The sequence below is a fragment of the Ornithorhynchus anatinus genome, chromosome X1 (genome assembly GCF_004115215.2).
Source record: "Ornithorhynchus anatinus isolate Pmale09 chromosome X1, mOrnAna1.pri.v4, whole genome shotgun sequence".
NCBI classification, from domain to species: Eukaryota; Metazoa; Chordata; class Mammalia; order Monotremata; family Ornithorhynchidae; genus Ornithorhynchus; species Ornithorhynchus anatinus.
Window position 1 is genome coordinate 33,738,602 of NC_041749.1, and position 12,611 is coordinate 33,751,212.

Sequence of the window (12,611 nt, forward strand, 5' to 3'; positions counted from 1 at the left end):
GTTAATAATAATAACGATGTTGGTATCTGTTAAGCACTTACTATGTGCAGAGCATTGTTCTAAGTGCTGGGGTAGATACAAGGTTGTCCCACGTGGGACACTCACAGTCTTAATTCCCATTGTACAGATGAGGTAACTGAGGCACAGAGAAGTTAAGTGACTTGCCCACAGTCACACAGCTGAGAAGCGGCGGAGCCGGGATTCGAACCCATGACCTCTGACTTTCAAGCCCGTGCTCTTTCCACTGAGCTACGCTGCTTCTCTAATGAGGTGTACATCCCCTTGATTCTATTTATCTTGATGTTGTCTTGTTTTTGTTTTGTTCTCTTTTGCTCCACTGTCTCCCCCGTTTAGACTGGAAGCCTGTCATTGGGGAGGGATGGTCTCTATCACCTTGGCTCAGTGGGAAGAGGCTGGGCTTGGGAGTCATGGGTCATGGGTTCAAAACCCGATTCTGCCACTTGTCAGCTGGGTGACTGTGGGCAAGTCACTTAACTTCTCTGTGCCTCATCTGTAAAATGGGAACGAAGACGGTGAGCCTCATGTGGGACAACCTGATGACCCTGTATCTCCCCCAGCGCTAGAACAGTGCTCTGCACATAGCAAGCGCTTAACAGATACCAACATTATTATCTGTTGCCGAATTGTCCATTCCAAGCGCTTAGTCCAGTGCTGTGCACATAGTAAGCGTTCAATCAATACTTAGAGAAGCAGCGTGGCTCAGTGGAAAGAGCCCGGGCTTGGGAGTCAGAGGTCATGGGTTCGAATCTCGGCTCTGCCACTTATCAGCTGGGTGACTGTGGGCAAGTCACTTCACTTCTCTGGGCCTCAGTTCCCTCATCTGGAAAATGGGGATTAACTGTGAGCCTCATGTGGGGCAACCTGATGACCCTGTATCTCCCCCAGCGCTTAGAACAGCACATAGCAAGCGCTGAACAGATACCAACATTATGATCTGATGCCGAACTGTCCATTCCAAGCGCTTAGTCCAGTGCTCTGCACATAGTAAGCGCTCAATCAATACTATCGAATGAATGAATGACAGGGCTAGTCCTGCCTGGGCCTTGTACGGCGGAAGTGAAGCCTTCCCCCTCACTTCCGGTCTGGGGGCCGCCATCTTGGTAAAGGGGTGAGATTGGATCCCTGGCGGCCTCCATCTTGAGATTAAGCCCTCTCCCCCATCGAAGGCCGTCCAGTCGCCTCCCTCCCCAGCAAATAAAAGTCTCCCAAACGGCGATGGTTCTTCCGGTAAACGCTGTGGCCCAGCCTCCCCACCCCTGACGTAGTACTTCCGGGTGGGCGGGGGTGACCTTTGTCTCCGTGACGCCGGGCCCTTCCTTTCCGGCCTCGCCTGCGGGAGGAGAAAGGCAGGTAGGTCAGCGCTGGGCCCGCACAATCCGCCGCCATCCTGCCGCCCTGGGCTCCGCGCTCGGCCGGAGGGGCCTCGGGGAGAATAGTCCGAGCCGTGGCTTCTCGATGCACGGCGTTTGGGGCCGGGCCCGGCCTTGGAGGTGGAAGCCGGGGAGGGAGAAGGCCGCCGGGGACCCGATGGCGCTCGGATGGTCCCGCCATGGAGGGCGAGATAACCTCGAGGGGAGATGCATCGGCCGGGCCGGACCAGCCCCGGATGCTTTTGCCTGTGGGTCAGCTCAGATGCACCGGCCGCTTTCCCTCCTGGCCTTTAGTGGACATTCCCTCCCCCCGGCACTGTGCTCCTTTGCATAGTCATTCGATAGTATTTATTGAGCGCTTACTATGTGCAGGGCACTGTACTAAGCGCTTGGAAGGGACAGTTCGGCAACAGAGACAGTCCCTGCCCATTGACGGGCTCACAGTCTAATCGCAGATAATATGACCCTATTTATTTGGTTAATTCATTCAATAGTATTTATTGAGCGCTTACTATGTGCAGAGTACTGTACTAAGCGCTTGGAATGGACAATTAGGCAACAGAGACAGTCCCTGTCCATTGATGGGCTTACAATCTAAACGCAAATATCACCCTATTTATTTGGTTAATTCATTCAATAGTATTTATTGAGCGCTTACTATGTGCAGAGTATTCATTCATTCAATAGTATTTATTGAGCGCTTACTATGTGCAGAGCACTGTACTAAGCGCTTGGGATGAACAAGTCGGCAACAGATAGAGACGGTCCCTGCCGTCTGACGGGCTTACGGTCTAATCGGGGGAGACGGACAGACAAGAACAATGGCGATAAATAGAGTCAAGGGGAAGAACATCTCGTAAAAACAATGGCAACTAAATACTGTACTAAGCGCTCGGAATGGACAATTAGGCAACAGAGACAGTCCCTGCCCATTGACGGGCTCACAGTCTAATCGCAAATAATATGACCCTATTTATTTGGTTAATTCATTCAATAGTATTTATTGAGCGCTTACTATGTGCAGAGTACTGTACTAAGCGCTTGGAGTGGACAATTAGGCAACAGAGACAGTCCATGTCCATTGACGGGCTTACAGTCTAAACGCAAATATTATCACCCTATTTATTTGGTTAATTCATTCAACAGTATTTATTGGTCGCTTACTATGTGCAGGGCACTGTACTAAGCGCTCGGAATGGACAATTCGGCAACAGAGACAGTCCCTGTCCATTGACGGGCTCACAGTCTAATCGCAAATATTATGACCCTATTTATTTGGTTAATTCATTCAGTAGTATTTATTGAGCGCTTGCTATGTGCAGAGCTGTGTACTAAGCATTTGGAAGGTACAGTTCGGCAACAGTCCCTGCCCAGTGACGGGCTCACAGTCTAATCGCAAATATTATGACCCTATTTATTTGGTTAATTCATTCAGTAGTATTTATTGAGCGCTTGCTGTGTGCAGAGCACTGTACTAAGCACTTGGAATATACAGTTCGGCAACAGATAGAGACAGTCCCTGCCCAGTGACGGGCTTACTGACTAATCGCATATATTATGACCCTTCTTATTTGGTTAATGAGGTGTCCATCCTATTCATTCTATTTATCGTGGTTAAGTTGTGTTGTTTTTGTCCGTCTGTCTCCACCGATTAGACTGTGAGCCCGTCAGTGGGCAGGGATTGTCTCTATCTGGTCTCTATCCAAGCGCTTAGTACAGTGCTCTGCATATAGTAAGCACTCAGTAAATACTATTGAATGAATGGGCCGGTCAGCTCACTCCTGGCCTTAATAATAATGTTGGTGTTTAAGTGCTTACTATGTGCAGAGCACTGTTCTAAGCTCTGGGGTAGATAAAGGGTAATCAGGTTGTCCCACATGAGGCTCACCGTCTTCAACCCCCTTTTAATAATAATGTCGGTATTTGTTAAACGCTTACTCTGTGCAGAGCACCGTTCTAAGCGCTGGGGTAGATACAGGGTAATCCAGGTGGTCCCACGTGAGGCTCACGGTCTTCATCCCCCTTTTACAGATGAGGGAACTGAGGCCCAGAGAAGTGAAGTGACTTGCCCACAGTCACCCAGCTGACAAGTGGCAGAGCCGGAATTTGAACCCATGACCAAGTGGACTGCATGCCAGGCCGTGTCTGGGCTGCATGAATTCAGCTCATCAGGCCAACAACGGGAGGGAAACCAAGGCTTTGCAAGGAGCTGGCCCTGCGTGGCTAGCTCGCAGCACGACCTTTGGGGTGCCTCTTTCTAGGAAGTCCAAAAGGCACGTTGCTCCGGGCACTCAGTCAATCAATCGTATTTATTGAGCGCTTACTGTGTGCAGGACGCCACTAGGCGCTTGGAAAGTACAATTTGGCAACACAGAGGGACAGACCCTGCCCACCACGGGCTCACAGATCCCACCTTGCCAGCTGTGTGACTTTGGGCAAGTCGCTTCTCGGTGCCTCAGTTGCCTCCTCTGGAAAATGGGGATGAAGACTGAGCCCCACATGAGACAACCCGGTCACCTTCTGTCCTCCCCAGCGCTTAGTATGGTGCTTGGCACATAGTAAGCGCTTAACAAACACCATCGTTATTGTTATTAGAAGGGGGGAGACAGACATCAAAACAAATAAACCGGCATCGATATAAACGAATAGAATCGTAGGCATGCATACGCATCAGATCAAGTAAACAGGCATTAATATAAATAAATAGAATTATAGGTATGTACATATATACACAAATGCTCTGGGGCTGGGAGGGAGGGTAGAGCAAAGGGAACGAGTTGGGGCCATGGGGGGGGAGAGGGAGCTGAGGAAAAGGGGGGCATAGTCCGGGAAGGCCTCCTGGAGGAGGTGAGCCTTCAGTAGGGCTTTGAAAGGACCCGGGGGGAGGACATAAGATCGCGATGACATCTTGGGCGTTCAAGTCGCCCTTTCGTAGATTTCAGTGGTGAGGGTCCCCGAGACCTTTCAGAGTACAATATGTGGTTCTGGCTCCAGTAAGTGGAGCACCGTACTAATTAATCAGGGATTATTAAGCGCTTACCATACCACTGACGTGGTCCTTGCCCTCAAGAGAAGCAGCGTGGCCTGGTGGACCGAGCACAGGATTGGAAGTCACGGAGTCACTCTGAGCCTCGGTCTCCTCATCTGTAAAATAGGTGGAATTCCTCCCCTTTCGACTGTGAGCCCCGTGTGGGACAGGGACGGTGTCTGATCTGGTTAATGCTCGTCACACCGCGCTTAACAAATGCTGGTAAAGCTAGGCCCTGCTAGGCCTTTATGGACTATGCCCGGTGGAGTTGGAGATTTGGGGAGTGGATACTTCAGACATACATTGTATTTAAGTGCTTACTATGTTGCGAGCACCGTAGTAAGCGCTAGGGTAGGTAGGTAGAGGGTAGTGAAGTCCTACATTTGGGAAACAGTGTGGCCTAATGGAAAGAATAAAGGGCCCGAGAGTCAGGACGTGAGTTCTAATTCCAGTCACTTGTCTAGTGCGAGACCTTGGGCAAGTCACTTCTTTGGGCCTCAGATTCCTTATCTGTAAAATGGGGATTAGGACTGTTGAGCCCCATGTGGAGCATTGACTGTTTCAACCCGAGTATCTGGTACCTATTCCCAGTGTCTGGCACACAGTAAACACTTGAAAAAAACCGTCCTTATTATTACATGGGGCTCGCGGTCTAAGTAGGAGGAGCGGGTGTTTAATCTCCATTTTGCAGAAGAGGGAACTGAGGTCCGGAGAAGGTAACTGGCCTGCCTTAATGCGTTTTATGCCGGTGTCTGCGGTTGTTTCACGAAGACCTAGCAATCACCTGGGCTTGAGCGTTGTTAGGAATGAGCTGGTATTTTATGTTCGGAAACCAGTGTGGTTTTAGTATTACAATCCGGCCAGTCGGTGGTGTCTGTTGAGGCCTTGCTTTTGAGAGAGATCTGTACTGAGCAGTTGGGCGAGTACAGTGCAAGAGAGTTAGTAAACGTGTTCCCTGCCCTCAAGAAATCTGAGCTGCCGGGTTGCGAGTGCAGGCCCCGGTGTGTGCCCGGCCGGGATCGTCCAAGGGCCTTTTGAAACGCCTGGCTCTTCTCACCGACACATGCCGGTCTTTCTCTTCCGCAGAAATGGCACCTCGCAAGGGAAAGGAGAAGAAGGAAGAGCAGGTGATCAGCCTGGGGCCTCAGGTGGCAGAGGGAGAGAACGTATTCGGAGTCTGCCACATCTTTGCCTCCTTCAACGACACTTTTGTCCACGTCACCGATCTCTCTGGCAAGTGAGTACCCGGGTAGAATAGACTGGTTTCGTTTTCCCCGGGTCGGGTCCGGTCCGGTCCTCTCCCACTGCCACCCAACCCCGGGCCCTTGCCAGCGGGATTCCATGGCTTCGCTGATTCGTCTGTGCCTACAGGGAAACCATCTGCCGAGTGACCGGTGGGATGAAGGTGAAAGCTGACAGAGACGAGTCTTCCCCTTACGCTGCCATGTTGGCCGCCCAGGATGTGGCCCAGAGGTGCAAGGAACTTGGCATCACCGCCCTCCACATCAAACTGCGGGCCACCGGGGGGAACAGGTACGGCGGGCGATGGGGAGCGTGCGCGGATGTGTGCGCTCCGGGAGATGCCGGGCGCTCACCGTGAATCTTAGGCTCGCCACAGGCCTGAAGAAGGGCTGGAAGGCAGAGACTTACCCTATGGTCAGAGCCAAAAAGTCGTCTTCCGTCAGCACCCTGTCAGTCCCGTGAGCGGCGTAACCTGTTGGAGTGATTACAGCTCCACCCCAAAGGAAGGGCAGAGATGATGATAATAACGATGATGGCATTTGTTAAGCACTTACTATGTGCCAAGCACTGGGGGAGATACAAGGTAATCAGGTTGTCCCACGTGGGGCTCACAGTCTTAACCCCCGTTTTACAAATGAGGGAACTGGGACACAGAGAAGCGAAGTGACTTGCCCTAAGTCACACAGCAGACGAGATGGGGTGGGAGGCCGGGCGCGCTGGCTAGATCCAATGGGCTGCTTTTTTGGTGGCTTCCTGGGAATGGCTGATGATTGCCTGCTTCATTTTCTCTCCACCTCCGTACATTTCCGTGAAGAGTCAAGGCACCTACCTACAGAGCTGCTTTTTACAAACATCTATCTAAAAGTTGGGCTCAAGCTAAAACAGATTAACAGGGACTAAAACACCTTGGTAAAATCAAATGTGTATTGGGGGTGGGGGCGGTTCACCAGCCAGCCCCCATTGGGCCACCCTGGCAGTGGGGATCGAGGCAGTCAACAAGGGAATCAACGTGGACCCACCTGGGCGTCCAAGGATCTGGGTTCTGATCCCGTCTCTGCCATTTGCCTGTTGCGTTTCCTTGGGCAAATCACTGGGCTTCTGTGCCTATCGTCATTATTAACAATATGAATCAGTGGTATTTACTGAAGACTTATTGTGGGCAAAGTGCTGTTCTAAACACTTGGGGGGGTACAATGTAAGGGTTGGTAGATGTGTTCCCTGTCCATAAGGAACTTAGAGTGGAGAAGATAGACATTAATATAAATAAAATATGGCTGGGTGCCTAAGCGCTGTGGTGTGGAAGGTGGGGGTGAATATCAGATGCTTAAAGGCTACAGATAGTTCTAAGTACAAAGATGACGCAGAAGGGAGGGAGCAGGGAAAAAGGCTTAATCAGGGAAGGCCAAGTGAAGCCTCGTTGCATCGCACAGGCTCGCTGGTGGTTTTCAGCCCTTCGCTTCTGGAAGGGGCCAAAGCCTCATTCTGTTACCTGACAAAGGAAAAGGCCGGAGCCGGGGAAAGGGCTTTCAGCCTGGACCAGAGAATGCTGTGCTCTCAGCTAACTTGGTTGAGCTTTGTGTTGGAAGACCTCCCAGCAGTAGGTGAGGTCATGGCTTCGGGACCGGGTGCGCCGCCAGGGTTGAGCATGCTGGCAGGAGTGCCGGCGGGACCGCTCCGTTCCAAGTGGATGGCCTTCTGAGATGACTTGGTTCCCGGGCGCAGGCGTCGGGTGGAACCGATCAATTAGGCCCTTGTCTCCAAGCAGACGTCAGCGCCTCCATCACAGTTGCAGATTTTGCCGTGTCCACTGACAGCAGTGGTCTGTAGCCCCTCACCCCTGGCCAGGTGCTAGGCCTACCTTGGGCCATCTGTACGTGGTGAGCTTTCTCTGGGTTGCAGCTCTTTTTCTAACGTCGCCATTCTCTTCCTCAGGACCAAGACCCCAGGACCTGGTGCCCAGTCTGCCCTGAGAGCCCTCGCTCGTTCTGGCATGAAGATTGGCCGAATTGGTAAGGGACCTGGTGCGCTGTAGCAAGGGGAGGCAGAGGAGAAAACACAGGCCTCAGTTATGCCCTCGATAGAAAATGTAAAGATCGATGATCTAAAGGTGAAGCCCGTAGGAGAGATGCCGAAAAGCAAGCAGCCCCTTCACGAAGAGACCTGTCGGTTGCCGAGGCTTCACTGTTCACAAACCCAGTTGCTTTTCTTGGCCAAGAGCTGCTGGTGGAGGGTCCAGGGTTGGAAAGCAACGGCTTAGAACAGCTCGGGACTTGGTATTTACATCCTAAACAGCTGGGGAGGTGGTTCAGGTTTGGAACTTCAGCATCCCTTCCCCCTGCAGTTTCCGCAACTGCCTGGAATCGTGATTTTTCCGGAGCTTAAGCGAAGGGTTCCAAGTTTCACTCCTCAACTACATTGAGTGTCTGTCACGGGCTGAGCACGGTTCCGAGGACTGGGGGTGTTCAGCGGTCTTAGAAATCCGTTCCCTCTGGCCTCTGAAGTTCGGGGAAATCGGTCAGGGTCTCTGACGCTGAGGGGGTCCTAATCAAGCACTGTTTTCTTTTTCCACAGAGGATGTCACCCCCATTCCCTCCGACAGCACTCGCAGAAAGGGTGGTCGCCGTGGTCGCCGTCTGTGAGCGGTGTACCTGGAGATTTTTTTTTTTTTTGGTCAATAAACAGTGGAAAATCAATCTGCTCGCGTGCTTCCATAGGCATTTTCAGAGGTTGCCTTGCCTTGGTTTCACGGCATGATGACAAGACCGGAAGCTAAATTGGACCCCACTGGGTAGAGGAATCCTGAATTTTCATAAGGCCACATGTTATCTGGGTGCCTCTGTCTCGCATCAAGAGGGACTCATAGTAATAGCAATTGTATTTGTTAAGCACTGGGGTACATGCAAGATAATCCAGGTTACACACAGTCCCTGTCCCACATAAGACTGTTTTAAATCTACTTTACAGATGAGGAACAGGTGCAGAGAAGTGAAGTGACTTGCTCAAGGCCCCAGACAAGTGGCGGAGCTGGGATCAGAACCCAGAACCCATTCTCTATCGATTAGACCACACTGCTTCTTTACGTGTTAAGCATCTTGGGGTTGCAGAGCACTGGGGGAAAATGTGCTAGTTAGAATTACACACTGTCCCTGGAGGTCTAAGAACAGAGGGGTGACGGGTTTGGCCACAATCACGTAGGGAATGACCAACTCATCAAAAACAGCACAGAGGAGCCATAGAGTAAAAGCAGGGTCGTACTTACTGGCACATAAGAGGCGAGAACCTGCTGTTGAAATTTCACTCGGCCTCTAGTTGACCGCTTGCACACCCCTGACTTCTCCCTTACTGCTGGATCCCTAGAAGCCATGGAAACGGGCTGCTTCATCAGCGTCCTAGAGCGGAGGCTGCATCTTCCAGCGTGGTGCAGTGGAAAGAGCATGGGCTTTGGAGTCAGGGCTCATGAGTTCGAATCCCAGCTCTGCCACTTGTCAGCTGTGTGACTGTGGGCAAGTCACGTCACTTCTCTGGGCCTCAGTTCCCTCATCTGTTAAATGGGGATTAAGACTGTGAGCCCCACGTGGGACAACCTGATTCCCCTGTGTCTACCCCAGCGCTTAGAACAGTGCTCTGCACATAGTAAGCACTTAACAAATACCAACATTATTATTATTATTATCTTCTGGCTGGTGTTAGTGAGAATGTGAGCTGGGCAGCATCCAGCTGCACGGGGGTTATAATAATATTGATATTTTTTAAGCACTTACTATGTACAGAGCACTGTTCTAAGCGCTGGGGGGAGATACAGGGTAATTGGTCCCACGTGAGGCTCACGGTCTTAATCCCCATTTTACAGACAAGGTAGCAGGCACAGAGAAGTGAAGCGACTTGCCTGCAGTCACACAGATGACAAGTGGCAGAGTTGGGATTCGAACCCATGGCCTGTGACTCCCAAGCCCGGGCTCTTTCCACTGAGCCACGCTGGCCACCGGGTGAGGTGGGGGGGGGGACAAGTCGGTGGCCCACATCAGACCGTAGCCACTCATTCATTAATTCAATAGTATTTATTGAGCGCTTACTATGTGCAGAGCACTGTACTAAGCGCTTGGGATGAACAAGTCGGCAACAGATAGAGACGGTCCCTGCCGTTTGACGGGCTCACGGTCTAATCGGGGGAGACGGACAGACGAGAACAATGGCAATAAACAGCGTCAAGGGGAAGAACATCTCGTAAAAACCGATGGCAACTAAATAGAATCGAGGCGATGTACAATTCATTAACAAAATAAATAGGGTAACGAAAATATATACAGTCGAGCGGACGAGTACAGTGCCGTGGGGATGGGAAGGGAGAGGTGGAGGAGCAGAGGGAAAAGGGGAAAATGAGGCTTTAGCTGCGGAGAGGTAAAGGGGGGATGGCAGAGGGAGTAGAGGGGGAAGAGGAGCTCGGTCTGGGAACGCCTCTTGGAGGAGGTGATTTTTAAGTAGGGTCTTGAAGAGGGAAAGAGAATCGGTTTGGCGGAGGTGAGGAGGGAGGGCGTTCCAGGACCGCGGGAGGACGTGACCCAGGGGTCGACGGCGGGATGGGCGAGACCGAGGGACGGCGAGGAGGTGGGCGGCGGAGGAGCGGAGCGTGCGGGGTGGGCGGTAGAAAGAGAGAAGGGAGGAGAGGTAGGAAGGGGCAAGGTGATGGAGAGCCTCGAAGCCTAGAGTGAGGACTTTTTGTTTGGAGCGGAGGTCGATAGGCAACCACTGGAGTTGTTTAAGAAGGGGAGTGACAGGCCCAGATCGTTTCTGCGGGAAGATGAGCCGGGCAGCGGAGTGAAGAATAGACCGGAGCGGGGCGAGAGAGGAGGAAGGGAGGTCGGAGAGAAGGCTGACACGGTAGTCTAGCCGGGATATAACGACAGCCCGTAATAGTAAGGTAGCCGTTTGGGTGGAGAGGAAAGGGCGGATCTTGGCGATATTACCAAACGGTACAATACGGTTCGCCGGCTACATTTGTCACCCCGCCCAATTGACCAGCCAGCCCAGACCCCACAAGGCCGGGCCAAAATCATGCCATAGGCTGCAGCCGGGTGGGCTACTGAAGGCCTGGAGATTGTAATAATGTTAAGCGCTCACTAGGTGCAGAGCACTGTTCTAAGCGCTGGGGTAGATACCAGGTCATCAGGTTGTCCCACGTGGGGCTCACAGTCTTCATCCCCATTTTGCAGATGAGGTAACTGAGGCCCAGAGAAGTGAAGTGACTTGCCCACAGTCACACAGCTGACGAGTGGCAGAGCTGGGATACGAACCCACGACCTCTGACTCCCAAGCCCGGGCTCCTTCCGCTGAGCCACGCGGGGCCGAAGTAGAGCACGTTGGCCCATCTGAACCGTTTGCCGTATCGGCGGGGTGCCGGGCATGAAGCCGGAACCTGAACGTGCTCGGTTCATAAATATCCCCCACCCTCTGGTGCTTTCCTAGGGACAGAGAGCACAATGTGCATGTTCTCCCCACACCCCCGTTAGACTGGGGAGCCCCCGGAGGGCCAGGGCCCGTGTCCAATCTGCTTATGTTGAATCAATCAGTGGTATTTACTGAACACTTACTATGTCTAGGGCACGGTACTAAGCATTTGGGAGCGAGTTGGTAGCTACATTCCCTGCCAACAGCGAGCTTACACCCTAGACGGGGCTCAACCCCAGCACAAAACGAGCACGTAACAAATATCACAGTTATTACAGTGGTACCAATCTAGGCCTTCTCTTAGTAAGGGAAGTCTGTGGTGGGGCTTTGAAGGAAAGGAGAAAGGCAGTGAAACAGGAAAGGAAGGATCGCTGTGGCGAGCAGGGATCGGTGAAGAGAGCGGAGCGGACTAACCCGGCTTTGAGGTTGTTTAGAACCCTTTGGAGGGGCTGGGAAGGACGACGGAAGCAGGGCGGACGGCGTTCGACGGTAAACCACGCCGGGAGCCGAAGCTGGGCCGGAGCAGAGGCCGGGGAAGCCGGTCATGGGGAGGACGCCGTCGATCAATCAGTCCTGGGTATTGATAGAGCGCTTTTACTTGGCGTGGAGTCGGGAGAGAACCGAAAAACAGTGCTGGGTACATAGTGAGCACTCGATAGATACCGTCATTATTATCACTACACGATAAATGCTCGATACCATCTGACTGCCTAACGATCCAGATCTTTGGCCCGGGGAGGTGGCTGGGGCTCGAGCTCCTGGGAAAAAAATGACCCCGGGGACTTCAGACGTTTCCCCTTTATTGTGTCGGGGCACACTGTAACTCGACATGGCTGTTTCCTGGTAACCGGAGATGCAATCAGTCAGTTCATTAGACGCGATTGCTTTTGGCATAGCTTCCCTTCGCGGAAAGCACTCGGCTGTGTTCGTGGGTTCCGGCTAAATCCGAGCTCAGAGGGGCGGGCGCGCGCTAGCTGGTGCAGAGAGGTGGGGCGGGGACGGGGGGAGAGGATGGTGGGGCGGAGGGGAGCGGGTAGCCAACCTAAAACGGCCGGGGGGCACCCGCCTCGGGAGGCATCACGGGGCCACCGTGGGCCAGGATGCTGATGGATTTAGCCCCCGGGCCTCTGAGTGGCGCCAGAACCGTTTCCACCGCTTACCGCTGTGTGTTTCCGTCAGCGCCCTCCCACCCCTCCATCCTCCCACGCAGCCGAGCTCCCCGTTTCCCCCTGCTGCTCCCTCCCGGGCGCCAAGCCCTCCAGAGAGCCGGGTGATTCCCCGATCCTGGCCCTGCGATGGGCTGCGGACGCTCGATAATAATAATGATGGTATTTCTTAAGCGCTCACTAGGTGCCAAGCGCTGTTCTAAGCGCTGAACCCGACGCCCTCTTAAGATGGGGAGCCCCCATCAGCTCGGACCCTCAGTCTCCCCTTGCCTCGCCGCTGGAGGATTAGGAGCGGTGGCCGGAGGAGGGAGTCGCAAAACGCGGGACATCGAGAAGGCC

The 12,611-nt window shown here is 52.9% G+C and overlaps 1 protein-coding gene across 2 annotated transcripts; it reads left to right on the plus strand.

The window, feature by feature from the left end:
- Nucleotides 1-1,193: 1,193 nt before the first annotated feature.
- RPS14 (ribosomal protein S14) lies at nucleotides 1,194-8,354 on the plus strand. 2 transcript variants are annotated; one of them, XM_029052235.2, is made up of 5 exons: nucleotides 1,194-1,371; nucleotides 5,506-5,656; nucleotides 5,791-5,952; nucleotides 7,594-7,670; nucleotides 8,233-8,354. In XM_029052235.2, exons 2-5 carry the CDS (start codon nucleotides 5,508-5,510, stop codon nucleotides 8,298-8,300), a joined length of 456 nt encoding a protein of 151 aa, XP_028908068.1. In that variant the 5' UTR covers nucleotides 1,194-1,371; nucleotides 5,506-5,507; the 3' UTR covers nucleotides 8,301-8,354. The 2 variants fall into 2 exon arrangements, with proteins under 2 accessions (XP_028908068.1, XP_028908067.1); XM_029052234.2 differs by lacking the exon at nucleotides 1,194-1,371 and adding an exon at nucleotides 3,646-3,664.
- The last annotated feature ends 4,257 nt before the right edge of the window (nucleotides 8,355-12,611 follow it).